The sequence below is a fragment of the Salmo salar genome, chromosome ssa06 (genome assembly GCF_905237065.1).
Source record: "Salmo salar chromosome ssa06, Ssal_v3.1, whole genome shotgun sequence".
NCBI lineage: Eukaryota > Metazoa > Chordata > Actinopteri > Salmoniformes > Salmonidae > Salmo > Salmo salar.
In genome coordinates this window covers 82,088,400-82,115,502 of record NC_059447.1, presented here as the reverse complement: position 1 = coordinate 82,115,502, position 27,103 = coordinate 82,088,400, and the positions used below count along the sequence as shown (strand labels likewise).

The 27,103-nt window shown below is 44.7% G+C and overlaps 2 protein-coding genes across 6 annotated transcripts in view; one reads left to right on the top strand and one right to left on the bottom strand.

The window, feature by feature from the left end:
• The window catches only part of LOC106608197 (ribosomal oxygenase 1), a 44,915-nt gene extending 40,844 nt beyond the window's left edge, over positions 1 to 4,071 (bottom strand). Inside the window, exon 1 of the mRNA XM_045721079.1 lies at positions 3,884 to 4,071. The gene's annotated coding sequence lies outside the window, so the exon portion shown is untranslated. The remainder of the gene's footprint in view (positions 1 to 3,883) is intronic.
• LOC106608199 (exostosin-like 3) overlaps positions 1 to 26,793 on the top strand; it is a 55,539-nt gene extending 28,746 nt beyond the window's left edge. For all 5 annotated transcript variants that reach the window (XM_014205996.2, XM_014205999.2, XM_014205998.2 and 2 more), the window contains 5 exons: positions 8,745 to 11,343; positions 12,316 to 12,443; positions 22,775 to 22,919; positions 23,079 to 23,207; positions 24,587 to 26,793. In XM_014205996.2, the coding sequence (XP_014061471.2) occupies positions 9,202 to 11,343; positions 12,316 to 12,443; positions 22,775 to 22,919; positions 23,079 to 23,207; positions 24,587 to 24,796 (2,754 nt within the window). In that variant the 5' untranslated portion in view covers positions 8,745 to 9,201 and the 3' untranslated portion in view covers positions 24,797 to 26,793. The remainder of the gene's footprint in view (positions 1 to 8,744; positions 11,344 to 12,315; positions 12,444 to 22,774; positions 22,920 to 23,078; positions 23,208 to 24,586) is intronic.
• Positions 26,794 to 27,103: the final 310 nt, after the last annotated feature.

Here is a 27,103-nt window from a genome sequence, read left to right as displayed (position 1 = left end):
AGCTTACCAAGGAAGAGGGGCCTTGTGTAGTGTATATCCACTAGGGGGAGCCAGAGTAGTTTACCAAGGAAGAGGGGCCTTGTGTAGTGTATATCCACTAGGGGGAGCCAGAGTAGTTTACCAAGGAAGAGGGGCCTTGTGTAGTGTATATCCACTAGGGGGAGCCAGAGTAGCTTACCAACGAAGAGGGGCCTTGTGTAGTGTATATCCACTAGGGGGAGCCAGAGTAGTTTACCAAGGAAGAGGGGCCTTGTGTAGTGTATATCCACTAGGGGGAGCCAGAGTAGCTTACCAAACAAGAAGAGCCTTGTGTAGTGTATATCCACTACGGATGAAACGGTACACAATATGTTGTCAAACCGTTCCGTACGCCCCCTACTGTTCAATACGCGCACGTGAATCGCGAAATTACGATATGCCTCATTTTCCAATATTTTCCGAAAAATGCTTATTGCACTGCAGACTACACGCACATTGTACATTTAGATCCACAGAACCAGACGTGCAGCTTGTGAACAGGCAAGGCAGGCAACTGCTTGGGACCCCAGGCCGTTAGGGGGCTCCTGAGGGCTGACAAACTTTACTCCACAGCAATGTCTCCAAATGTGGCAACCGCAGTGACCGCAACCCCCTCCACCTTACACAACCAATGGACGATCTCAGTAGGAAACCTCCCTAAATGAGCCCCATGAAGAGGGGGGGGAACTAAAAACAAATATTCTCTCAGCTCCAATGTGACAATGGCGAGTGCTAGCGAGACAGAGTGAAGCAAATTTGAAGAGGTACCGCAGTCTTTCAAATCCGCTGTGTGGAAACATTTTGGATTCAGCGTTCAATACAATGACGAGGGTAAGAAGACTGTAAACAAAGTACAGTTTGCACGCATTTCTTTGCCAGTGTCGGCTACTCGAGTGGAAACACTTCTAACATGTCATTTACGTCGCCATCACCCTTGCAGCTGGAGCCAAGGAAAGTCCACTCGTTAGCGAAAACACAACAATCTCTCGCTGATGCCTTCCAACAACAATTTGGAAAAACATAAAGAAATAACGAAAGCAATGGGAGTGTTCAAAGCCAAGTATTTGCAGCCCTATTCGGTGGTTACTGACTCGGGATTTCGTCACCTGATGAAACAAATTGAACTGGGTTACAATGTCCCCTCCCGCACGCATTTCAGCAGCAAAGTAATTCCCAAACTCTATGAAACATCACAGAGAGGCATTGAAAAGGAATTGACACAGACACCCTATCTAACTCTCTCCACTGGTAGCTGGACCGCCAGAGCAACTCAAAGCTACCTCACTGTGACGGTTCACTATGTACTGGTCTGGGAGATGAAGAGCTATGTGTTGCAATCTCATCACCTGTATGAGAGTGATACAAGCGCACACTTACCCCTATAATGAATGAATGCTGTGACTGAGTGGAAGCTAGAGAGACCAAATATCACTATCCCAGCCACTACAGATAACGCACAAAACATTGAACGCCATCCATGAAGCTGATGGGTTTGGGCCCCACATTAGATGTTTTGCACACATCCTGAACCTCACAGGCAAGAGGGCAGTCTCAAGGCAGTGTCTCGCCTCCTGAGGAAGGTCAGAAAAGTGGTGACTTTTTTTCACAAAAGCACCACCGCTCACCAAGTTGTGACAGTCAAGCAAGAGATGCTAAATATAGTTGAAGTCGGAAGTTTACATACACTTAGGTTGGAGTCATTAAAACTAGTTTTTCAACCATTCCGCAAATTTCTTGTTAACAAACTATAGTTTTGGCAAGTCCATTAGGACATCTACTTTATGCATGACATTAGTAATTTTTCCAACAATTGTTTACAGACAGATTATTTCACTTATAATTCACTGTATCACAATTCCAGTGGGTCAGAAGTTTACATACACTAAGTTGACTGTGCCTTTAAACAGCTTGGAAAATTCCAGAAAATGATGTCATGGCTTTAGAAGCTTCTGATAGGCCAATTGACATAATTTCAGTCAATTGGAGGTGTACCTGTGGATGTATTTCAAGGCCTACCTTCAAACTCAGTGCCTCTTTGCTTGACATCATGGGAAAATCAAAAGAAATCAGCCAAGACCTCAGAAAAAGAATTGTGGACCTCCAAGTCTGGTTCATGCTTAGGAGCAATTTCCAAACGTCTGAAGGTACCACGTTCATTTGTACAAACAATAGTACGAAAGTATAAACACCATGCGACCATGTAGCCATCATACCGCTCAGGAAGGAGACGCGTTCTGTCTCCTAGAGATGAACTTACTTTGGTGCGTAAAGTGCAAATCAATCCCAGAACAACAGCAAAGGACCTTGTGAATATGCTGGAGGAAGCGGGTACAAAAGTGTCTATATCCATAGTAAAAACGAGTCCTATATCGACATAACCTGAAAGCCCACTCAGCAAGGAAGAAGCCACTGCTCCAAAACTGCCATTAAAAAAGCCAGACAATGGTTTGCAACTGCACATGGGGACAAAGACCGTACTTTTTGGAGAAATGTCCTCTGGTCTGATGAAACAAATATAGAACTGTTTGGCCATTATGACCATCATTATGTTTAGAGAAAAAAGTGGGAGGCTTGCAAGCTGAAGAACACCTTCCCAACGGTGAAGCACGGAGGTGGCAGCATCATGTTGTGGGGGTGCTTTGCTGCAGGAGGGACTGGTGCACCACACAAAATAGATGGTATCATGAGGAAGTAAAATTATGTGGATATATTGAAGCAACATCTCAAGACATCAGTCAGGAAGTTAAAGCTTGGTCGCAAATGGGTCTTCCAAATGGACAATGACCCCAAGCATACTTCCAAAGTTGTGGCAAAATGGCTTAAGGACAACAAAGTCAAGGTATTGGAGTGGCCGTCACAAAGCCCTGACCTCAATCCTATAGAACATTTGTGGGCAGAACTGAAAAAGTGTGTGCGAGCAAGGAGACCTAGAAACCTGACTCAGTTACACCAGGTCTGTCAGGAGGAATGTGCAAAAATTCACCCAACTTATTGTGGGAAGCTTGTGGAAGGCTACCCAAAACGTTTGACCCAAGTTAAGCAATTTAAAGGCAATGCTACCAAATACTAATTGAGTGTATGTAAACTTCTGACCCACTGGGAATGTGATGAAAGAAATATAAGCTGAAATAAATAATTCTGACATTTCACATTCTTAAAATAAAGTGGTGATCCTAACTGACCTAAGACAGGGAATCATTTTTACTAGGATTAAATGTCAGTAATTGTGAAACTTTGTTTAAATGTATTTGGCAAAGGTGTATGTAAACTTCTGACTTCAACTCTATATCAAAGCACAAATGAATCCATGATGTCACAACCTGTTGGAATACCATACATGACATGCTGGAACGTTACATGGAACAGCAACCAGCCATCTACTCTGCTGTACTGGACAAGGCTGTGAAGAAGTCCGTCAAAGACATAGCCATGCTGACTGACAGTGAACTGAAGCTGGCAGAAAAACTCATTCAGCTACTCAACCCCCCTGAAAACAATGATTAGTCTCATGAGCAGTGAAACAAGTCCCACCTCATCAATGATTCCCCCTCTTAAAAACAATGATTCTCAAATCCATGGCACCAGGTCCTGAGGACAGTGCAACAATCAGGGAGGCCAAGGCAGCCATCACTCAGGACTTGGAGAGAAGATACACAGATCTTCTAGACGACCATCACAGAGCTACAGCCCTTGGTCCAAGGTTTAAATCCCTGCCAGCCTGCTGCGACAGAGTCTACAAGGATCTCATCAAATAAATTGTGGAGCATGAACATCAGGTATTTTATCTATTTTTTAAATTATTTTTCATATTGTTTTTTATTGTTTTTATCATGCATGTTAAAATGTGATGATGTGTGTCACTTACACTTAATAATGTTTGCCATTTTTCTTGCAGTTTCAAGCAGGGCCATCCACAGAAGAAGAAAATCCATCCTCATTCTCCCCTCCACAAAAGAAGACCATGGCAGAGTTCTTTGGGGAGCTTTTCAGAGGAGCAGACCAAGCCCTTTTCCACAATGATTGAGGAGGAGGTCACCTCATACGAGGCAGCAGAATGCCTTCATGTGGATGCTGATCCTTTTGTGTGGTGGAAAACAAACCAGTCAAAGTTCCCCCATGTTGCAAAACTTCCCCCATGTTGCAAAGCCTCCGTGTCCGGGGAATCTCTGTTGCAAGCGAGAGTTTTCTCCACCGCAGGGGACATTGTCAGTGCAAGCCGTTCTCGTCTTGCTTTAGAGAATGTTGACATGCTTATCTTTTTACAGAAGAACCTCAACATGAAGGAATAGATATCTCATATAGGGTACCAAACTTGATGTTGCACTTTTGTTATTTTTACATCTAATATTGCCTATTCAATTATGTACCCTGTATTTATAATAGAGAAGGCAAAGCACCTACAGGTTGTCAAAGCTAAGAAGCACTTTTAATTTGAATGTTTTTTCCCCCCTTGATTTCATACAGTAGAGACAGAAACCAGGCCTGGTCAGTCATGCTGCCATTTTTCTGAATGGAAAGTTTGATTTGTCTATAGGAAAAATAAAGAGTTCATTGTTTAAAGGGCGATGTGTTTACATTTTTTTTCTTAAATATAAAGATACCGAAACCGTACCGTTACTGTGGCCCACAAACCGTGATGCATACCGAACCTGGGACCACTGTACCGGTGCATCCCTAATATCCACTAGGGGGAGCCAGAGTAGTTTACCAAGGAAGAGGGGCCTTGTGTAGTGTATATCCACTAGGGGGAGCCAGAGTAGCTTACCAAGGAAGAGGAGCCTTGTGTAGTGTATATCCACTAGGGGGAGCCAGAGTAGTTTACCAAGGAAGAGGGGCCTTGTGTAGTGTATATCCACTAGGGGGAGCCAGAGTAGTTTACCAAGGAAGAGGGGCCTTGTGTAGTGTATATCCACTAGGGGGAGCCAGAGTAGTTTACCAAGGAAGAGGAGCCTTGTGTAGTGTATATCCACTAGGGGGAGCCAGAGTAGTTTACCAAGGAAGAGGGGCCAAGCCGCTCTTTTTGATTCTAGCTAGCGACAATGTTTGAACTTCCGGATCTCATGTTATATGCCTGTTTACAAATGCTAGCTACATGTCAGGCTAGTCTGGTGTGTTCTATGCGATGAATCACCTGTAGATGGGGCCCCTCAGGGCTCCGCTCCGTCTCTGGACTGTACAAGCAGATGGTGAATACAATGCAAGAAATCTTAAACTATCTCCATGTGCTCCTTTTGAGTTAAACATGTTTAACTTAAAGAACTGATTTCATGAACAACTCAATGTAATTAAGGCAGACACAAAACTCTGCTTTCAGATATTTGAACTAGCCCTGCTCATCATTATTATAACACAGGCACTCACAATTTCTCCCATTCAAAACAGCTGATTTCACATGCTCTAACTAGGTCTGCTCAACATAAGATCACAAGCACACATACTGTACCAAAGGACTCAGCTGCATGATGACGTACCGTATCTGGCATATTGGTGTCTGTCTGATGTTTCACGTAACCACAAAGCCAATCCAGTTGTCAGACAGTCGGTGGGACTCACACCAGTGGCAGCCCCACTCCTCGTCTCTTTCACCCTTTATAGATTGCCAACATACCAGTCCAAAATCTTACTCCATGTTTCTTTATATGTATTCGTGTTCAAATTTTGTGATATCTCCCTCCAGCTATATTCTTTTGCTTGCTTGTCTGAATACAAGCGTATTGAAGGGTAGTAAAAGTTCTTCTATTATCTCAGCAGCTCTCACCGACGCGCCTCGAAACTGGACATAGACATAATCTCTAAATAAAAAGCACAAGAAAGGAAGCTTCGTAGAAACGAAGTAGCAGAACACCCATCTCGTCTGTGTTTATACCCGACGGGATACAGGAAAAGATGTGATGTAGACACAGGGGCGGGACTTCCGTTGTAATACTCACTCCATACTGCCCCTCAGTCTTCGCAAGGAATGATACGTCAGGTCTCAACTTCCAGGTAGAAAAAAAACTGTTGAATGACTGAGGGTATTACAAGAAGCTGCCCCTTTTATGATGAAACAAGACATTGCAACACTACGCTCCCTGGAAGCCTGTTTGTGTATTGTCTGTAGACCCCTTAAGTCTCCCCGTGGCACCTCAGGCCCACCGCCAGACATCTGGGGGGGTCAAGGGTCCCAAGGCAGAGATTAAATCATGTGACACGGGCTCCTTGGGGCTTGTCAGTCAGCTGTTCTGTGCTGTGCTGATGACTACTGCTGCTGTAATGACACGTACTGTGTTGACAAGACTAACCCCTGATGGCAGCCAGGCTAGCCCCTGATGGCAGCCAGGCTAGCCCCTGATGGCAGCCAGGCTAACCCCTGATGGCAGCCAGGCTAGCCCCTGATGGCAGCCAGGCTAGCCCCTGATGGCAGCCAGGCTAACCCCTGATGGCAGCCAGGCTAGCCCCTGATGGCAGCCAGGCTAGCCCCTGATGGCAGCCAGGCTAGCCCCTGATGGCAGCCAGGCTAACCCCTGATGGCAGCCAGGCTAGCCCCTGATGGCAGCCAGGCTAACCCCTGATGGCAGCCAGGCTAGCCCCTGATGGCAGCCAGGCTAGCCCCTGATGGCAGCCAGGCTAGCCCCTGATGGCTACTACAGTGTGGAAAATAGGAACAGACTAGTGTGGTCTGATGCAGTGAATGTTACTGGTGTGTGTAATGGGCTATGTTACACAAAGTGCACAGTGCGCTTTGTCTCCATCTCCCAACCTTCCAGCAGGAGAGCAGGTGCACGAGGCCATATTGCAAGATGCTCCATTAGGGGAGAGAAATGCATATGCCCACTCATCCTGCTGGATGCTTGAGTCTCCAAATCACCACAAGGCTTTCGGTTATCTGTACATACTGTGTGTGTGTGTGTGTGTGTGTGTGTCAGAAACCCAGTCAGATGGAGTCAGCAGGGGGGAATTCCTGTTTTTCCTGGCACCGAACCCAGGGAAAGATGGTTTTTATTTGGCATCGGGATCTGTGAGTGTCCTGCCAGGACATGTTAGTGAACGTGACACTTCTGCAGACTAGTCCAATGATTGGTGCAGTCTATTCGTCAGAGTTTTTCAGGCCCATCAACAAATGAACCTTTTCTGTTGCTAAGGTAAACACGTACTTCGTCTTTTATGAAGATATATGTCAGCGTGAACTCTCCAATCTGATTTCCATTCTGTGATGTTAACCCTATGAGGATGTTGTGGGTTTAGTGTTCAGGTCTATTTGATAAGACCTAGCACCAACTTCTGCAGGTGTAGCAGAGAGGACACTACACAGTGACCTAGCACCAACTTCTGCTGGTGTAGCAGTGAGGATACTACACAGTGACCTAGCACCAACTTCTGCTGGTGTAGCAGTGAGGATACTACACAGTGACCTAGCACCAACTTCTGCTGGTGTAGCAGTGATGATACTACACAGTGACCTAGCACCAACTTCTGCTGGTGTAGCAGTGAGGATACTACACAGTGACCTAGCACCAACTTCTGCTGGTGTAGCAGTGAGGATACTACACAGTGACCTAGCACCAACTTCTGCTGGTGTAGCAGTGAGGATACTACACAGTGACCTAGCACCAACTTCTGCTGGTGTAGCAGTGAGGATACTACACAGTGACCTAGCACCAACTTCTGCTGGTGTAGCAGTGAGGATACTACACAGTGACCTAGCACCAACTTCTGCTGGTGTAGCAGTGAGGATACTACACAGTGACCTAGCACCAGCTTCTGCTGGTGTAGTAGTGAGGATACTACACAGTGACCTTGTTGCCTTGTCAGAGACTGGAACCAGCATTGATTAGTTTGTGTTCCATGCCTTTTTTTTATTTTGGTCTGCCAGAGAGTAGGCTATTTTCATTCTTCACTGATGCATTAGGGCTGTTGTTTGAGGAGTAAAACCCAACATTTTATTTTAGGTGTCCTCCCGTCCACGACTGCCCTTTACGCTGAATCGGTCTCTTTTATTTGCACTAGGATTTATCTGCTGATAGCAAACCTGAACCTTTGTTGTTGCTGTTTGCCCCAACACAGAGAAGCCTAGTCGGTATTGTGATTCTGCAGTCTCTTTTTTAATTATTTTTTTTTTGTTCTTTTTGGAGGAAGACCTGTCTGGTAAGTGATGTAGCCTGTGACGTGAAAGCTGGTGAGGAGGAGAAAGCCCTCGTTCCTAATAAGGATGTAGACTCAAGGAAGGAGATGCTGTTGGTAGAACCTTACCTTGTGTCAGCAGTTTTGATACAGTACGCCCAGTGCTGCTTTTCAGATCATTTACTGATCTCAGGCCTGTAGAGAGAAATGAAAAACTAGGCTGTGTGTTGTAATGCAGTAAATTATGCAGTATATAGGACTTTTTAAATTAACTTTAAACATCTGTCACTCACACAAAAGCACACATTTGAACATTTTGCTTCCGTTCTGTCGTTACATTCTGCGATTGGCTTGCGAGGCTATGTCAACCAACGTAGGCTACGTCAACCAACGTAGGCTATGTCAACCAACGTAAGCTACGTCAACCAACGTAAGCTACGTCAACCAACGTAAGCTACGTCAACCAACGTAGGCTACGTCAACCAACGTAGGCTACGTCAACTGCAGAGGTGTATTTGATCTGCGCATGTGCCAGCAGCTGACACTGCAAAATCCTACAGTATGTGCGGGCCTTTAGGGACCTTACATATTCTCATTTTGACATAGTTTTTCTGTATCTGTTTTAGGTTTTGACATTTGGAGGCCTTTCGCTCTTCGGCAGACCCACTCGGACCCAGATAATGGGCACAACCTGGGCAGGAGCGGCCAACCGATGATGCCACTCTGCTGCACTGTGACCAGCCATGCTCTCGTCCAAGGCGTTTTCCGGATGGGGCTCCCCTCCCCCGACACTGTGCTTACATAGGTCAGGAATACAACTACATCATACAAAAGGAACGATGGCATGGACTTGTCTGAACTATGGCACACCTGCAGGGTAAAGGTGAGGTCCCTTGACATCTGATACCAAAAGGAAAACCAAGATCAAGTCGATCCACATTTTATGAGGACAAAACAAGTCAATGAACAACTGATGGTTTAGCGTCCACACTTTCACCATGTTGACGAGGTTGCACCATGGCTGCTGATTCCTGTATACTAGTAGACTCTCCGGTGCGGCGCTGAGCCCAGTGACCCTAACCCATGATGCAGCGTAACGGTGGTGGGGTGGGGGCTGGTGGCCAGCCGTGGGTGCTGCGGCGCGTGCGCCTCACCTGGCTCAGCTTCATGCTCTTCTTCATCCTGGTCTTCTTCCCGCTCATCGCCCACTACTACCTCACCACCATCGACGAGGCGGGCGGCCCCGACAAGCGCATCTTCGGCCCTCGGCCCGGCGGTGAGCTGTGCGAAGCCAAGCACGTGCAGGACCTGTGCCGCATCCGCGAGTCGGTCAGCGAGGAGCTGCTACAGCTGGAGGCCAAGCGGCAGGAGCTGAACGGGGAGATCGTCCGGCTCAACCTGCGCATCGAGGCGTGCAAGCGTAGCATCGACAGTGCCAAGCAGGACCTGCTGCAGTTGAAGAACGTCATCAGCCAGACGGAGCACTCATACAAGGAGCTGATGGCCCAGAACCAGCCCAAGCTCTCGCTTCCCGTGAGGTTAATACCTGACAAGGACGACCCAGGACTACCCCCGCCCAAGTCTGCCCACATCTGCCGCCTGCGCTCCTGCTTCGACTACGCCCGCTGCCCGTTGACCTCGGGCTTCCCTGTGTACGTCTACGACACTGCCTCCTACCCCTGGGGTGAGTCCCTGGACCCGCTGGTCAGGCAGGCCTTCGCCACCTCGGTGAAGAGCAGCATCTACGTGACGGACAACCCCAGCATCGCCTGTCTGTATGTGGTGCTGGTGGGGGAGCTGCAGGAGTCTCCTTCCTCCCCCCTCCCGGCCCCCTCAGCGCTGGAGAAGCAGCTGAAGGCTCTGCCATACTGGAGGTCTGACGGACACAACCATCTCCTGGTCCACCTTTCCAGGAAGTCCATGACGCAGAACTTCCTGTACAATGTGAGCACTGGCCGGGCTGCAGTGGCCCAGTCCATCTTTCTTGAGCAGCAGTACCGCGAGGGCTTCGACCTGGTGGTGTCCCCACTGGTCCACGCCCTCTCTGAGCCAAACTTCCTGGAGGTGCCGCCCCAGGTGCCCGTCAAGAGGAAGTACCTGTTTACCTTCCAGGGCGAGAGGGTGGAGTCTCTGAGGAGCAGCCTGCAGGAGGGGCCGCCCCAGTCCTTTGAGGAGGAGATGGAGGGAGACCCGCCAGCCGACTACGACGATCGCATCATCGGAACGCTTAAGGCAGTGCAGGACAGCCGCCTGGACCAGGTGCTGGTGGAGTTCACCTGTAAGAGCCCGCAGCCCAGCCTGCCCACAGAGTGGGCCCTGTGTGGGGAGAGGGAGGAGCGGCTAGAGGTCCTTAAGGCCTCCACCTTTGCCTTGGTCATCTCCCCCGGGGACGGTCAACTGATGGCCTCAGCGGGCAACGGCATGAGGCTGTTTGAGGCCCTGGAGGTGGGGGCCATCCCTGTGGTAGTGGGGGACCACGCCAGGCTGCCCTACCATCAGTTGGTCCACTGGAGCGAGGCGGCCATTATGGTGCCCAAGCCCCGCATCACCGAGCTGCACTTCCTGCTACGCAGCCTATCAGACAATGACCTACTGGCCATGCGGCGGCAGGGCCGCTTCCTGTGGGAAACCTACTTCTCTACCTCAGAGAACGTCCTGGGCACAATTCTGGCTAGCGTCCGGACCCGCATCCAGGTCCCCCCCGCGCCCATCCACGAGGAGCCCGCCCAGGAGATCCCCCACAAGGCGGGCAAGATGGCGGGCACGGACGCTAACCTGGCCGACAATGGCGACCTGGACCTGGGTCCCGTGGAGACAGAGCCACCCTACGCCTCACCACGCTTCCTTCGCAACTTCACGTACACAGCATCCGACACCTACCAGACCTGGAACCGCGCCCCGGGGCCTTTCCACCTCTTCCCTCACACGCCGCTGGACCCGGTGCTGCCCTCGGAGGCCAAGTTCCTGGGTTCGGGCACGGGCTTCCGCCCCATTGGCAGTGGCACGGGGGGCTCGGGGAAGGAGTTTCAAGCAGCGCTGGGTGGGAACGTGCCTCGGGAGCAGTTCACCGTGGTCATGCTGACCTACGAGAGGGAGGAGGTTCTGATGAACTCCCTGGAGAGGCTCAACGGGCTGCCCTACCTCAACAAAGTGGTGGTGGTGTGGAACTCCCCCAAGCCTCCTTCAGACGACCTGCTGTGGCCAGACATCGGCCTGCCCATCGTGGTGAGTACCTTCCACCGTCGCTGAATACCAAACATACCCCTGCTGCTTAGTGCTCTCACTGCTCAGAATAAACCATATTAATGGGAGAGAATACTCTGAAATGCAAAAAGTGTAACCTCAACCTGTGATGTGGTGCAGCAGTCTCAGAAGGCTGTGTGTCTGAGAGAGTGCGCTCTAGTACATCAGGCTAGCTCCTGAAGCTGATTTGATCTGCTCTCCTTGCTTCGCTTTGAAGCTTTTCCCTAGAAGTCTGCAGGCCAGCCAGTCAAATTACACCCGCTGATATAAAAGGAAAGAGAAAATGTTTAGTCCACAGAAAAGGTCTGGCTTTTATAATAGATGAGAAGTTAAACAGAATATTCAAGAACCCCAAATGACACAGCCTGTAGGTGATGTTTCCTCTCTGTAGGGGGTTATTATGGGAAGATAGTTGAATGATCTTCAATTAATAGCCTATTTGGTTGACACATTTTAAAATCCTCTTAAATCTTATTTGCTAATAGATCAGTCCATACTTTCATGTTTTTAAAGAGGGGTTAGTCTAAGAATGTTGTTGAGAAAGGGGGGCGGAGTGGTTTACTACCCTGTGCTGTAGGCCTACTTTAATGAAATTCCACATTAGGACTCAAAGGATGCACAACACACTGTTTTTGCTCTGTACTGGAAGTCCTCTATTTTGAAAATTTGACTGCTGGCATACACACATTATTGGGATTGTATTACCAGTGAACTAATGAACAAAATACTAAAAGATAATTTTTCAGTGAAGACTCCAGTGGACCTCCAGTCTTTGCGCTAACACAAGTTAGCAATGGCTCCAGAAAATACCTTCAACTTCCGTCAAACTGCACGCATAGACATAAAAATGGTATCCATGAGTTCATCCATGAGTTCATTTGACTCTGGGGAAGTAGACAAAAGGGCATTGCCAAGATGTTGCCCTATCCCTTTAACATGTCTCCTGTCCTGCAGGTGGTGCGCACGGAGAAGAACAGCCTCAACAACCGGTTCCTGCCCTGGGACGTCGTGGAGACGGAAGCCATCTTGTCCATCGACGACGACGCCCACCTCCGCCATGATGAGATCATGTTTGGGTTCAGGTCAGTGAGGGGGGAGTCTGTGTCGGGACCAGTCATTGGAGCCAAAGTTCTTTGGAAAAAGAAAGTGCCATATGTTTTGTGTTTAATAGATTTATAAAAGTACATTTTTCTTTGGAACCCAGCAGACAAATTATCTGTCTACAGATAATGACAAATGTGTGAATTGACACTTATTCCAAAATATTAAAAAAATATATATAACATTCAGAGAGCTAATATCAATACTATGCATGTCAATCTCTCTTGGCTAAATGTAGAGGAGAGACTGACTGCATCACTTCTTGTTTTTATAAGAAACATTGTTAAATTCAAAATGTTTGCATAATCAACTTACATACAGCACTGACACACACACACTTACCCCACCGGACATGCCACCAGGGGTCTTTTCACAGTCCCAAAATCCAGAACAAATGTTAAAAAACATGCAGTAATATATAGAGCCATGATTGCGTGGAACTCCCTTCCATCAAAGATATTGTGTGTATGTACTGATATGTAGGTTGTGTGGGACGTTTTACATTTATGTAGTTCAGTCCTTGAGCTGTTCTTGTCTATTAATGTTCTGTATTATTTCATGCTTTGTGTGGACCCCAGGAAGAGTAGCTGCTGCAACAGCTCGTGCAGATCCTAATAAAATACCAAATACCAACCCACACTGGCATTGAAAAGCATTTGTAGCACAGAATATACCACAAAAAACAAACACAGATCTCACTGACCCTGACAGATCAACAAGAGAAAAATGGACCATGTTGAATTTTCAAGCACCACCCGAGCTATACTTGCCTCACCTTGAATATTTACAGTGCATTCGGAAAGTATTCAGACCATTTACTCAGTACTTTGTTGAAGCACTTTTGGCAGTGATTACAGCCTCGAGTCTTGGGTATGATGCTACATGCTTGGCACACCTGTACTGAGGGAGATTCTCTCATTCTTCTCTGTAGATCCTCTCCAGCTCTGTCAGGTTGGATGGGGAGTGTCCCTGCACAGCTATTTTCAGGTCTCTCCAGAAATGTTCGGTCGGGTTCAACGGGTTCAAGTCCGGGCTCTGGCTGGGCCACTCAAGGACATTCAGAGACTTGTCCTGAAGACACTCCTGCGTTGTCTTGGCTGTGTGCTTAGGGTCATTGTCCTGTTGGAAGGTAAACCTTCGCCCCAGTCTGAGGTCCTGAGTGCTCTGGAGCAAGTTTTTAATCAAGGATCTCTCTCTACTTTGCTGCATTCATCTTTCCCTCGATCCTGACAAGTCTCCCAGTCCCTGCCGCTGAAAAACATCCCCACAGCATGATGCTGCCACCACCGTGCTTCACCGTAGGGATGGTGCCAGGTTTCCTCCAGACGTTTCCTTGATCAGACCAGAGAATCTTGTTTCTCATGATCTGAGAGTCCTTTAGGTGCCTGTTGTCAAACTCCATGCGGGCTGTCATGTGCCTTTTACTGAGGAGTGGCTTCCGCGTGTCCACTTTAACGTAAAGGCCTGATTGGTGGAGTGCTGCAGATATGGTTGTCCTTCTGGGAGATTCTCCCATCTCCACAGAGGAACTCTGGAGCTCTGTCAGAGTGACCATCCGGTTCTTGGTCACCTCCCTGACCAAGGTCCTTCTCCCCTGATTGCTCAGTTTGGCCGGGCGGCCAGCTCTAGGAAGAGGCTTGGTCGTTCCTAACTTCTTCCATTTAAGAACGACGGAGGCCACTGTGTTCTTGGGGACCTTCAATGCTGCAGACATATTTTGGTACCCTTCCCCAGATCTGTGCTTCGACACAATCCTGTCTCGGAGCACTATAGACAATTCCTTCGACCTCATGGCATGTTTTTTGCTCTGACATGCATTGTCATCTACGGGACCTTATATAGACGTGTGTGCCTTTCCAAATCATGTCCAATCAATTGAATTTACCACATGTGGACTCCAATCAGGTTGTAGAAACATTTCAAGGATGATCAATGGAAACAGGATGCACCTGAGCTCAATTTAGAGTCTCATAGCAAAGGGTCTGAATACTTATATAAATAAGGTCTTTCTGTTGTTTTTTTATATACATTTGCAAAAATGTCTAAATACCTGTTTTTGCTTCGTCGTTATGGGGAATTGTGTGTAGATGGGGGGGGAAGTATTTAATCAATTTTAGAATAAGGCTGTAATTAAACAAAAAATACTTTCCGAATGCACTGTAAGTACTATATATAAAGCTACGTTCTTGGATAAAAATAAATAACAAAATGGCCGTGCTAGGGAAATGTTACCCCTCCCAAATCCATAGACAGCGCTCTACATGCTGAACATATTTGTACAAAATCTTAACCATATTTTGAAGCTATGCATTGTTTACATTCTTGCTGTTTTTAAACAATGGAGAAATAAAACCTTAGCCTATATTTTGGGTTATGGTAAAGACATAGTTATGCTACGTCCCTCAGGCATTTATAAGTTGCATTCTTCAAGGATCAATGGGTAAATATCAAGGATTTAATTGACTATTGAACAGCTTTAAATCCCAGGCTGTGGCTTTAAGTACAGTTTAAAGCCTAAGTGGGGGCTTGTGATTATGTGAACAGCACTCTGTGCGTCATCTAAAGGTTAGCCACTGCAGCATGTCCGGGCAGGCAAAATGCTGCACTGTATGAATGGTGTCATTTGTCATGAACTCCCCAGAAACTCTCCTGGAATGTTTCTCCTCTCCTGGAACTGACCTGGAATATGTATCCTTTCCTGGAATGTTTCCCCCTACCTAGAACTCTCCTGGAATGTTTATCCTCACCTAGAACTCTCCTGGAACTATCCTGGAATGTTCCTCCTCACCTTGAACTCTCCTGGAACTATCCTGGAATGTTCCTCCTCACCTTGAACTCTCCTGGAACTATCCTGGAATGTTTCTCCCTACCTTGAACTCTCCTGGAACTATCCTGGAATGTTTCTCCTCACCTTGAACTCTCCTGGAACTATCCTGGAATGTTCCTCCTCACCTTGAACTCTCCTGGAACTATCCTGGAATGTTCCTCCTCACCTTGAACTCTCCTGGAACTATCCTGGAATGTTCCTCCTCACCTTGAACTCTCCTGGAACTATCCTGGAATGTTCCTCCTCACCTTGAACTCTCCTGGAACTATCCTGGAATGTTCCTCCTCACCTTGAACTCTCCTGGAACTATCCTGGAATGTTTCTCCTCACCTAGAACAGCTCCACTGGGAATTGTTATAGCATGCATGTAATGAGAATGTGCTAGATCGCCAAGGAAAAGGTCTGACGTTTGATAGGAGTATATACTTGATGTGTGTGCACTTATGGAGAATTCCTCTGTTCACCAGAAGTAGAAATGTAGGTAACTCCAGAAGAGGTGTGTGTGCATGCAGAGAGGACACCCCCTCAGAGATGAGTGGGTGCAGTGTGTGGGAGAGAAATGAATGCACAACACATACCTCTATAGAACTCTTCTCCTTGTCGATTGCTGTCCTTGCTGATGAGCTGTAGAAACCTTGTTGTCAGCTAAATACTTTTCATTATAGGCCTTCATGTACAGCACAATATGTTTATATTGTGGTCACATTTTGATGGAATTCTCCGCTCATTTTCCCCTGTATAATGCTGACTTTTCCTCTACATAATTGAATCAAACTGTATAAGTCTGGTTGGTATCAGAGTATGGTTAGTAACTGTATAACAGTCTGGTTGTGGGTTTTACAGTATGGTCAGTAACTCGTTTCACTACGTGTCATTGTGTTAATCACAGTATGGTTAGTAACTGTATAACAGTCTGGTTGTGGGTATCAGAGTATGGTTAGTAACTATATAACAGTCTGGTGGGTATCAGAGTATGGTTAGTAACTATATAACAGTCTGGTGGGTATCAGAGTATGGTTAGTAACTGTACAACAGTCTGGTTGTGGGTATCAGAGTATGGTTAGTAACTGTATAAAAGTCTGGTTTGTATCAGAGTATGGTTAGTAACTGTATAACAGTCTGGTTGTGTGTATCAGAGTATGGTTAGTAACTGTATAACAGTCTGGTTGTGGGTATCAGAGTATGGTTAGTAACTGTATAACAGTCTGGTTGTGGGTATCAGAGTATGGTTAGTAACTATATAACAGTCTGGTTGTGTGTATCAGAGTATGGTTAGTAACTGTATAACAGTCTGGTTGTGGGTATCAGTGTATGGTTAGTAACTGTATAACAGTCTGGTTGTGGGTTTTACAGTATGGTCAGTAACTCGTTTCACTACGTGTCATTGTGTTTATCAGAGTATGGTTAGTAACTGTATAACAGTCTGGTGGGTATCAGAGTATGGTTAGTAACTATATAACAGTCTGGTGGGTATCAGAGTATGGTTAGTAACTGTATAACAGTCTGGTTGTGGGTATCAGAGTATGGTTAGTAACTGTATAACACTCTGGTTGTGGGTATCAGAGTATGGTTAGTAACTGTATAACAGTCTGGTTGTGGGTATCAGAGTATGGTTAGTAACTGTATAACAGTCTGGTTGTGGGTTTTACAGTATGGTCAGTAACTCGTTTCACTACGTGTCATTGTGTTTATCAGAGTATGGTTAGTAACTGTATAACAGTCTGGTTGTGGGTTTTACAGTATGGTCAGTAACTCGTTTCACTACGTGTCATTGTGTTTATCAGAGTATGGTTAGTAACTGTATAACAGTCTGGTTGTGGGTTTTACAGTATGGTCAGTAACTCGTTTCACTACGTGTCATTGTGTTTATCAGAGTATGGTTAGTAACTGTATAACAGTCTGGTTGTGGGTATCAGAGTATGGTTAGTAACTGTATAACAGTCTGGTTGTGGGTTTTACAGTATGGTCAGTAACTCGTTTCACTACGTGTCATTGTGTTTATCAGAGTATGGTTAGTAACTGTATAACAGTCTGGTGGGTATCAGAGTATGGTTAGTAACTATATAACAGTCTGGTGGGTATCAGAGTATGGTTAGTAACTGTATAACAGTCTGGTTGTGGGTATCAGAGTATGGTTAGTAACTATATAACAGTCTGGTTGTGGGTATCAGAGTATGGTTAGTAACTGTATAACAGTCTGGTGGGTATCAGAGTATGGTTAGTAACTATATAACAGTCTGGTTTGTATCAGAGTATGGTTAGTAACTGTATACCAGTCTGGTTGTGGGTATCAGAGTATGGTTAGTAACTATATAACAGTCTGGTTGTGGGTATCAGAGTATGGTTAGTAACTGTATAACAGTCTGGTGGGTATCAGAGTATGGTCAGTAACTGTATAACATTCTGGTTGTGGGTATCAGAGTATGGTTAGTAACTGTATAACAGTCTGGTTGTGGGTATCAGAGTATGGTCAGTAACTGTAGAACAGTCTGGTTGTGGGTATCAGAGTATGGTCAGTAACTATATAACAGTCTGGTTGTGGGTATCAGAGTATGGTCAGTAACTATATAACAGTCTGGTTGTGGGTATCAGAGTATGGTTAGTAACTGTATAACAGTCTGGTTGTGGGTATCAGAGTATGGTCAATAACTGTATAACAGTCTGGTTGTGGGTATCAGAGTATGGTTAGTAACTGTATAACAGTCTGGTTGTGGGTATCAGAGTATGGTTAGTAACTATATAACAGTCTGGTGGGTATCAGAGTATGGTTAGTAACTGTATAACAGTCTGGTTGTGGGTATCAGTGTATGGTTAGTAACTGTATAACAGTCTGGTTGTGGGTATCAGAGTATGGTCAGTAACTGTATAACAGTCTGGTGGGTATCAGAGTATGGTTAGTAACTGTATAACAGTCTGGTTGTGTTTATCAGAGTATGGTTAGTAACTATATAACAGTCTGGTGGGTATCAGAGTATGGTTAGTAACTGTATAACAGTCTGGTTGTGTTTATCAGAGTATGGTTAGTAACTATATAACAGTCTGGTGGGTATCAGAGTATGGTTAGTAACTGTATAACAGTCTGGTTGTGGGTATCAGAGTATGGTTAGTAACTGTATAACAGTCTGGTGGGTATCAGAGTATGGTTAGTAACTGTACAACAGTCTGGTTGTGGGTTTTACAGTATGGTCAGTAACTCGTTTCACTACGTGTCATTGTGTTTATCAGAGTATGGTTAGTAACTGTATAACAGTCTGGTTGTGGGTATCAGAGTATGGTTAGTAACTATATAACAGTCTGGTTGTAGATATCAGAGTATGGTTAGTAACTGTATAACAGTCTGGTGGGTATCAGAGTATGGTTAGTAACTGTATAACAGTCTGGTTGTAGATATCAGAGTATGGTTAGTAACTGTATAACAGTCTGGTGGGTATCAGAGTATGGTTAGTAACTATATAACAGTCTGGTTGTGGGTATCAGAGTATGGTTAGTAACTGTATAACAGTCTGGTGGGTATCAGAGTATGGTCAGTAACTGTATAACAGTCTGGTTGTGGGTATCAGAGTATGGTTAGTAACTGTATAACAGTCTGGTGGGTATCAGAGTATGGTCAGTAACTGTAGAACAGTCTGGTTGTGGGTATCAGAGTATGGTCAGTAACTATATAACAGTCTGGTTGTGGGTATCAGAGTATGGTTAGTAACTGTATAACAGTCTGGTTGTGGGTATCAGAGTATGGTCAGTAAACGTATAACAGTCTGGTTGTGGGTATCATAGTATGGTTAGTAACTGTATAACAGTCTGGTTGTGGGTATCAGAGTATGGTTAGTAACTATATAACAGTCTGGTGGGTATCAGAGTATGGTTAGTAACTGTATAACAGTCTGGTTGTGGGTTTTACAGTATGGTCAGTAACTCGTTTCACTACGTGTCATTGTGTTAATCACAGTATGGTTAGTAACTGTATAACAGTCTGGTTGTGGGTTTTACAGTATGGTCAGTAACTCGTTTCACTACGTGTCATTGTGTTTATCAGAGTATGGTTAGTAACTGTATAACAGTCTGGTTGTGGGTATCAGAGTATGGTTAGTAACTGTATAACAGTCTGGTTGTGGGTTTTACAGTATGGTCAGTAACTCGTTTCACTACGTGTCATTGTGTTTATCAGAGTATGGTTAGTAACTGTATAACAGTCTGGTGGGTATCAGAGTATGGTTAGTAACTATATAACAGTCTGGTGGGTATCAGAGTATGGTTAGTAACTGTATAACAGTCTGGTTGTGGGTATCAGAGTATGGTTAGTAACTATATAACAGTCTGGTTGTGGGTATCAGAGTATGGTTAGTAACTGTATAACAGTCTGGTGGGTATCAGAGTATGGTTAGTAACTATATAACAGTCTGGTTTGTATCAGAGTATGGTTAGTAACTGTATACCAGTCTGGTTGTGGGTATCAGAGTATGGTTAGTAACTATATAACAGTCTGGTTGTGGGTATCAGCGTATGGTTAGTAACTGTATAACAGTCTGGTGGGTATCAGAGTATGGTCAGTAACTGTATAACAGTCTGGTTGTGGGTATCAGAGTATGGTTAGTAACTGTATAACAGTCTGGTTGTGGGTATCAGAGTATGGTCAGTAACTGTAGAACAGTCTGGTTGTGGGTATCAGAGTATGGTCAGTAACTATATAACAGTCTGGTTGTGGGTATCAGAGTATGGTCAGTAACTATATAACAGTCTGGTTGTGGGTATCAGAGTATGGTTAGTAACTGTATAACAGTCTGGTTGTGGGTATCAGAGTATGGTCAATAACTGTATAACAGTCTGGTTGTGGGTATCAGAGTATGGTTAGTAACTGTATAACAGTCTGGTTGTGGGTATCAGAGTATGGTTAGTAACTATATAACAGTCTGGTGGGTATCAGAGTATGGTTAGTAACTGTATAACAGTCTGGTTGTGGGTATCAGTGTATGGTTAGTAACTGTATAACAGTCTGGTTGTGGGTATCAGAGTATGGTCAGTAACTGTATAACAGTCTGGTGGGTATCAGAGTATGGTTAGTAACTGTATAACAGTCTGGTTGTGTTTATCAGAGTATGGTTAGTAACTATATAACAGTCTGGTGGGTATCAGAGTATGGTTAGTAACTGTATAACAGTCTGGTTGTGTTTATCAGAGTATGGTTAGTAACTATATAACAGTCTGGTGGGTATCAGAGTATGGTTAGTAACTGTATAACAGTCTGGTTGTGGGTATCAGAGTATGGTTAGTAACTGTATAACAGTCTGGTGGGTATCAGAGTATGGTTAGTAACTGTACAACAGTCTGGTTGTGGGTTTTACAGTATGGTCAGTAACTCGTTTCACTACGTGTCATTGTGTTTATCAGAGTATGGTTAGTAACTGTATAACAGTCTGGTTGTGGGTATCAGAGTATGGTTAGTAACTATATAACAGTCTGGTTGTAGATATCAGAGTATGGTTAGTAACTGTATAACAGTCTGGTGGGTATCAGAGTATGGTTAGTAACTGTATAACAGTCTGGTTGTAGATATCAGAGTATGGTTAGTAACTGTATAACAGTCTGGTGGGTATCAGAGTATGGTTAGTAACTATATAACAGTCTGGTTGTGGGTATCAGAGTATGGTTAGTAACTGTATAACAGTCTGGTGGGTATCAGAGTATGGTCAGTAACTGTATAACAGTCTGGTTGTGGGTATCAGAGTATGGTTAGTAACTGTATAACAGTCTGGTGGGTATCAGAGTATGGTCAGTAACTGTAGAACAGTCTGGTTGTGGGTATCAGAGTATGGTCAGTAACTATATAACAGTCTGGTTGTGGGTATCAGAGTATGGTTAGTAACTGTATAACAGTCTGGTTGTGGGTATCAGAGTATGGTCAGTAAACGTATAACAGTCTGGTTGTGGGTATCATAGTATGGTTAGTAACTGTATAACAGTCTGGTTGTGGGTATCAGAGTATGGTTAGTAACTATATAACAGTCTGGTGGGTATCAGAGTATGGTTAGTAACTGTATAACAGTCTGGTTGTGGGTTTTACAGTATGGTCAGTAACTCGTTTCACTACGTGTCATTGTGTTAATCACAGTATGGTTAGTAACTGTATAACAGTCTGGTTGTGGGTATCAGAGTATGGTTAGTAACTGTATAACAGTCTGGTGGGTATCAGAGTATGGTTAGTAACTGTACAACAGTCTGGTTGTGGGTTTTACAGTATGGTCAGTAACTCGTTTCACTACGTGTCATTGTGTTTATCAGAGTATGGTTAGTAACTGTATAACAGTCTGGTTGTGGGTATCAGAGTATGGTTAGTAACTATATAACAGTCTGGTTGTAGATATCAGAGTATGGTTAGTAACTGTATAACAGTCTGGTTGTGGGTATCAGAGTATGGTTAGTAACTGTATAACAGTCTGGTTGTGGGTATCAGAGTATGGTTAGTAACTGTATAACAGTCTGGTTGTGGGTTTTACAGTATGGTCAGTAACTCGTTTCACTACGTGTCATTGTGTTTATCAGAGTATGGTTAGTAACTGTATAACAGTCTGGTTGTGGGTATCAGAGTATGGTTAGTAACTGTATAACAGTCTGGTTTGTATCAGAGTATGGTCAGTAACTGTATAACAGTCTGGTGGGTATCAGAGTATGGTTAGTAACTATATACCAGTCTGGTTGTGGGTATCAGTGTATGGTTAGTAACTGTATAACAGTCTGGTTGTGGGTATCAGAGTATGGTTAGTAACTGTATAACAGTCTGGTTGTGGGTATCAGAGTATGGTTAGTAACTGTATAACAGTCTGGTTGTGGGTTTTACAGTATGGTCAGTAACTCGTTTCACTACGTGTCATTGTTTTTATCAGAGTATGGTTAGTAACTGTATAACAGTCTGGTGGGTATCAGAGTATGGTTAGTAACTATATAACAGTCTGGTGGGTATCAGAGTATGGTTAGTAACTGTATAACAGTCTGGTTGTGGGTATCAGAGTATGGTTAGTAACTATATAACAGTCTGGTTGTGGGTATCAGAGTATGGTTAGTAACTGTATAACAGTCTGGTGTGGGTATCAGAGTATGGTTAGTAACTGTATAACAGTCTGGTTGTGGGTTTTACAGTATGGTCAGTAACTCGTTTCACTACGTGTCATTGTGTTTATCAGAGTATGGTTAGTAACTGTATAACAGTCTGGTTGTGGGTTTTACAGTATGGTCAGTAACTCGTTTCACTACGTGTCATTGTGTTTATCAGAGTATGGTTAGTAACTGTATAACAGTCTGGTTGTGGGTTTTACAGTATGGTCAGTAACTCGTTTCACTACGTGTCATTGTGTTTATCAGAGTATGGTTAGTAACTGTATAACAGTCTGGTTGTGGGTATCAGAGTATGGTTAGTAACTGTATAACAGTCTGGTTGTGGGTTTTACAGTATGGTCAGTAACTCGTTTCACTACGTGTCATTGTGTTTATCAGAGTATGGAGGGAGGCCAGGGACCGCATCGTGGGCTTCCCTGGGAGGTTCCATGCCTGGGACGTCAACCACCAGTCGTGGCTCTACAACTCTAACTACTCCTGTGAACTGTCAATGGTACTGACGGGCGCCGCCTTCTTTCACAAGGTACAGTCCCTCCCCTCTCCCATCATTCAAACCTGTGACCCCTGACCTCTATGTGACGTAACTCTGCTGCCAACTCGCCTGTCTTACTGAACCCTATGTTTCAAATGTTATGTGCCCTAATGAACATTGATCCTCTGCTGCATGTTGTCTCTGCTGCAGTACTATGCGTACCTGTACTCGTACGTGATGCCCCAGGCCATCCGCGACATAGTGGATGAGTATATCAACTGTGAGGACATCGCCATGAACTTCCTGGTGTCGCACATCACCCGCAAGCCCCCTATCAAGGTCAATGGGCCACGCATGCACACACACCCACATCGAACGTACACATTTTGAACACACACATGTACTCTCAAAAAACACACCCGGGGGCCTGCTTATTTATATTTCTGCTCACTTAGACCAACCATTACTCAACCTGACATGTTCAATATACTGTTGTGAATTATAAATCAGTACACAGCGAGATTGAATTGTTGCCCTAAGCTTGCGCTTCCCTCTAAATCTATTTGCAATACATTTCTGACTAGTATTTACAGATTTATGGCTAGTGGACTAATTATACCAACCAAGCCAAGTGGAAGTTGTGAGACCCTCAGTTTTAGCCCCTTTGATATACAGAGGCTTGATTCAGAGGTGTTTCTTAGAATTAGAATTTAAGGACATGCTTTGATGGAGTGTGTAACTTGACAGGAATTCCCTGGTAGGAATTAGGCTGGTGAATAGTGCAGGTAGTGGAAGTAATCTCCTGTAACTAAGTGACTTGAAATATTCTGGAAAATCAGCCTTAAGAGATGCAGTAAGCCTCCATCTTGTGTGTTGCGGACAATTACATTGGACATTTTTGTCATTTTGCAGACACTCTTATCCAGAGGGCCTTTCAATTAGATTTGAAGGGCCTCTCTTAAGGGCACATTGGCAGATTTTTCACCTAGTCGACTCAGGGATTCTAACCAGCGACCTTTCAGTTACTGGCTCAGTAGCTTTCTGTGCTAGTATTCATTGACACACACTGAGTTTACAAAACATTAAGAACACCTGCTCTTTCCATGACATAGATTGACCAGGTGATTCCAGGTGAAAGCTATGATCCCTTATTAATGTCACTTGTTAAATCCACTTCAATCAGTGTAGATGAAGGGGAGGAGACAGATTAAAGAAGGATGTTTAAGCCTTGAGACAATTGAGACATGGATTGTGTATGTGTGTGCCATTCAGAGGGTGAATTGGCTAGACAAAATATTTAAGTGCCTTTGAACGGGGTATGGTAGTAGGTGCCAGGCGCACCGGTTTTTGTCAAGAACTGCAACGTTGCTGGGTTTTTCAGGCTCAACAGTTTTCCATGTGTATCAATAATGGTCCACCACCCAAAGGACATCCAGCCAACTTGACACAACTGTGGGAAACATTGGAGTCAACATGGGCCAGCATCCCTGTGGAACACTTTTGAGACCTTGTAGAGTCCCATGCCCCAATGAATTGAGGCTGTTCTGAAGGCAAGGGGGGGTGCAACGCAATGTTTGGTATACTCCGTGTACGACCATATGTTACGACTGCATGTTCACGGTATCAACAAAGCAATAAAAATGGTTGTTACATTGTAATTAGATATGTATACAGACTCACACCCTGTCTCACACATTCCCTCTCTCTCCCCATCTCAGGTGACGTCTCGCTGGACCTTCCGCTGCCCCGGCTGCCCTCAGGCCCTGTCGCATGACGACTCTCACTTCCACGAGCGCCACAAGTGCATCAACTTCTTTGTCAAGGTGTACGGCTACATGCCCTTACTCTACACGCAGTTCCGCGTGGACTCTGTGCTCTTCAAGACGCGCCTACCCCACGACAAGACTAAGTGCTTCAAGTTCATCTAGCCCAGGGCTAGGCCCAGCTAAGAACGTTGGGCAGAACGAAGCTAGAGAGTGAGGAACTCAGGCAGGACGGAAGAGAGAGCAGAGAGGACTGGTTGTGAGAAAGAGGGAGGTTTTGGGATGAGGGCTTAAACCCAGGAATAGATCTAGGATGAATGACACAGACCACACCTTCACTGGAACCTGTGATAGGCTGGAAGCTGAGAAGAACCTCTGCCAATCAAGAAGCCTTTTCATTTTTTAATGTAATTGTGTTCTTCATCATGTCTTCATGTTTGTTACATCATCAACTACTACAGATTTCATTTAGCTTGTTATGGGCCTGCAGAGAGAAAGAGGAGAGGATGCTGGCAACACTGCCTGTCCAAGGACAGTGACTTGACTCTGCGAGACAAACTCAAACTGGCATTGTAAACGGACTGGTTTTAAACTGACACAGGGAGAGAATGAAACGGTGGACTGTCACATGGGCCAGCCCGGAGCTCCTGAATTGCTAGCTAGACATTTCACCTTTTGAGAGATAAACAAAGGCATACCATTTGTCATTGCACAAATTGTTTTTTAATTTTATTTTTTACTCATTTTACATGAATTTACTTTACTCTTGTATATGAAACCGTGAGAGAAGCACTGATGGTCGCAGAAGTATTCTATTCAATGATCTTGTTATTTGTTTTACGTGGTGTTTAATAGTGTAAATCTCCATGTGGGATGGTCAGTGGTCACCAGAACCTTGTTATTGGCTGACCCATAGAATCACTAGAATGGGTGAAGGCCCTCAGACCATGACAATTTCACAGTAGATTATATTTCTATGGGCAGACCTAAACTAAGATAGAAAGTGGTCTTTGTCATTCTGTCTTTAAATGACCTCAGATGGAGACTACAGGACCATTATGCCACAAGTTCTACAAGTTTACCAGAAAAATCTGTAAAATATTCATAGGAAACTGTATTAGTTGGAATGCCATTACCTAACACATTCATTAAGCCTACAGCAGACTACAATGGTGTAAAGTCAGACCTTGGCTTTTTTCTGACTTTTTGGATGTTAGTGATATTGGTCTACCAATGGTTATTGTTAAATGTCTGAGTAGTCCTAATTAAGTGTTCAGTAATGGAGTAGGGTGACGTTGCCACTAGATGCTGATCTTGGCTCAGTTTTTAACTTCTCCCACTAATGGTTAATGTTAGGATTGGGGAGGGGAAGCTGATTCCAGATCTGTACCTAGGGGAAACTTCCCACAGGAGCCTTCGATAAATGATGTCAATTGGGCAATTGTACAAGGAATTGAAAAATAAGCTTATTTCGACTCTGAAGATGTTTTGGTGTTTCTGTCTGTCATCATCATGGTCCAATCATGTCAAAGGTTACAGTTCTATTCAGTTTGAACCTTCAAAAGGAGCTTCTTCTCTGTACAGTGTCTCCATGTCGGTCCCTCAAGTTTCATTTCATAACGATTTGATGGTCGATGAATGTTTTCTTTGCCAAATAGGTACGATGTTATATGCTGAAAAACAGCACAATGTTTTGTAAAGTGCACAATGCAGTCTGGTACCCCCCCCGTTAGACAGTACTCAGCCACCCCATCCCCCCCAAAAAATGGTCATTCAGCTATTAAAATGACAGCGCCTGCCCTTGTACTATGCAGCCCTTATTAATTAATGTACTTTGACCGGTCTTACTCTGGGAGGCTACTTTTATAGAACTCAACATTATCGCGCCCCATACTTTCTGTATATTTATTTAATTGAATATATTGAATGGATCTTCTAAGGCTTCTAAAGGGGTTTGTGAATAGAAATGACTGCAATAAAATGGAATGTGATCTGGGTCATTAGCTCTCAGACAACGGAACCTGCCCCCCTGACTGACCCGGCATCAGTGGGCCCCATTACAACACTAACGAAAACCAAATCAAGTGTTCTTTGTCACATGCTTCGTAAACAACTGGTGTAGACTAACAGTGAAATGCTTCCTTACCCTTCCCAACAATGTAGAGAGAACAATAGAACGATAATAACACAAGGAATAAATACACAATGAGTAAAGTTAACTTGGCCATATACACGGGGTACCAGTAGGGAGTCTATGTGCAGGGGAATGAGGTAATGGAGGTAGATATGTACATATAGGTAGGGGTGAAGTGACTGGGCAATAGGATAGATAATAGACAGTAGCAGCAGTATAAATATAGGTAGGGGTGAAGTGACTGGGCAATAGGATAGATAGACAGTAGCAGCAGTATAAATATAGGTAGGGGTGAAGTGACTGGGCAATAGGATAGATAATAGACAGTAGCAGCAGTA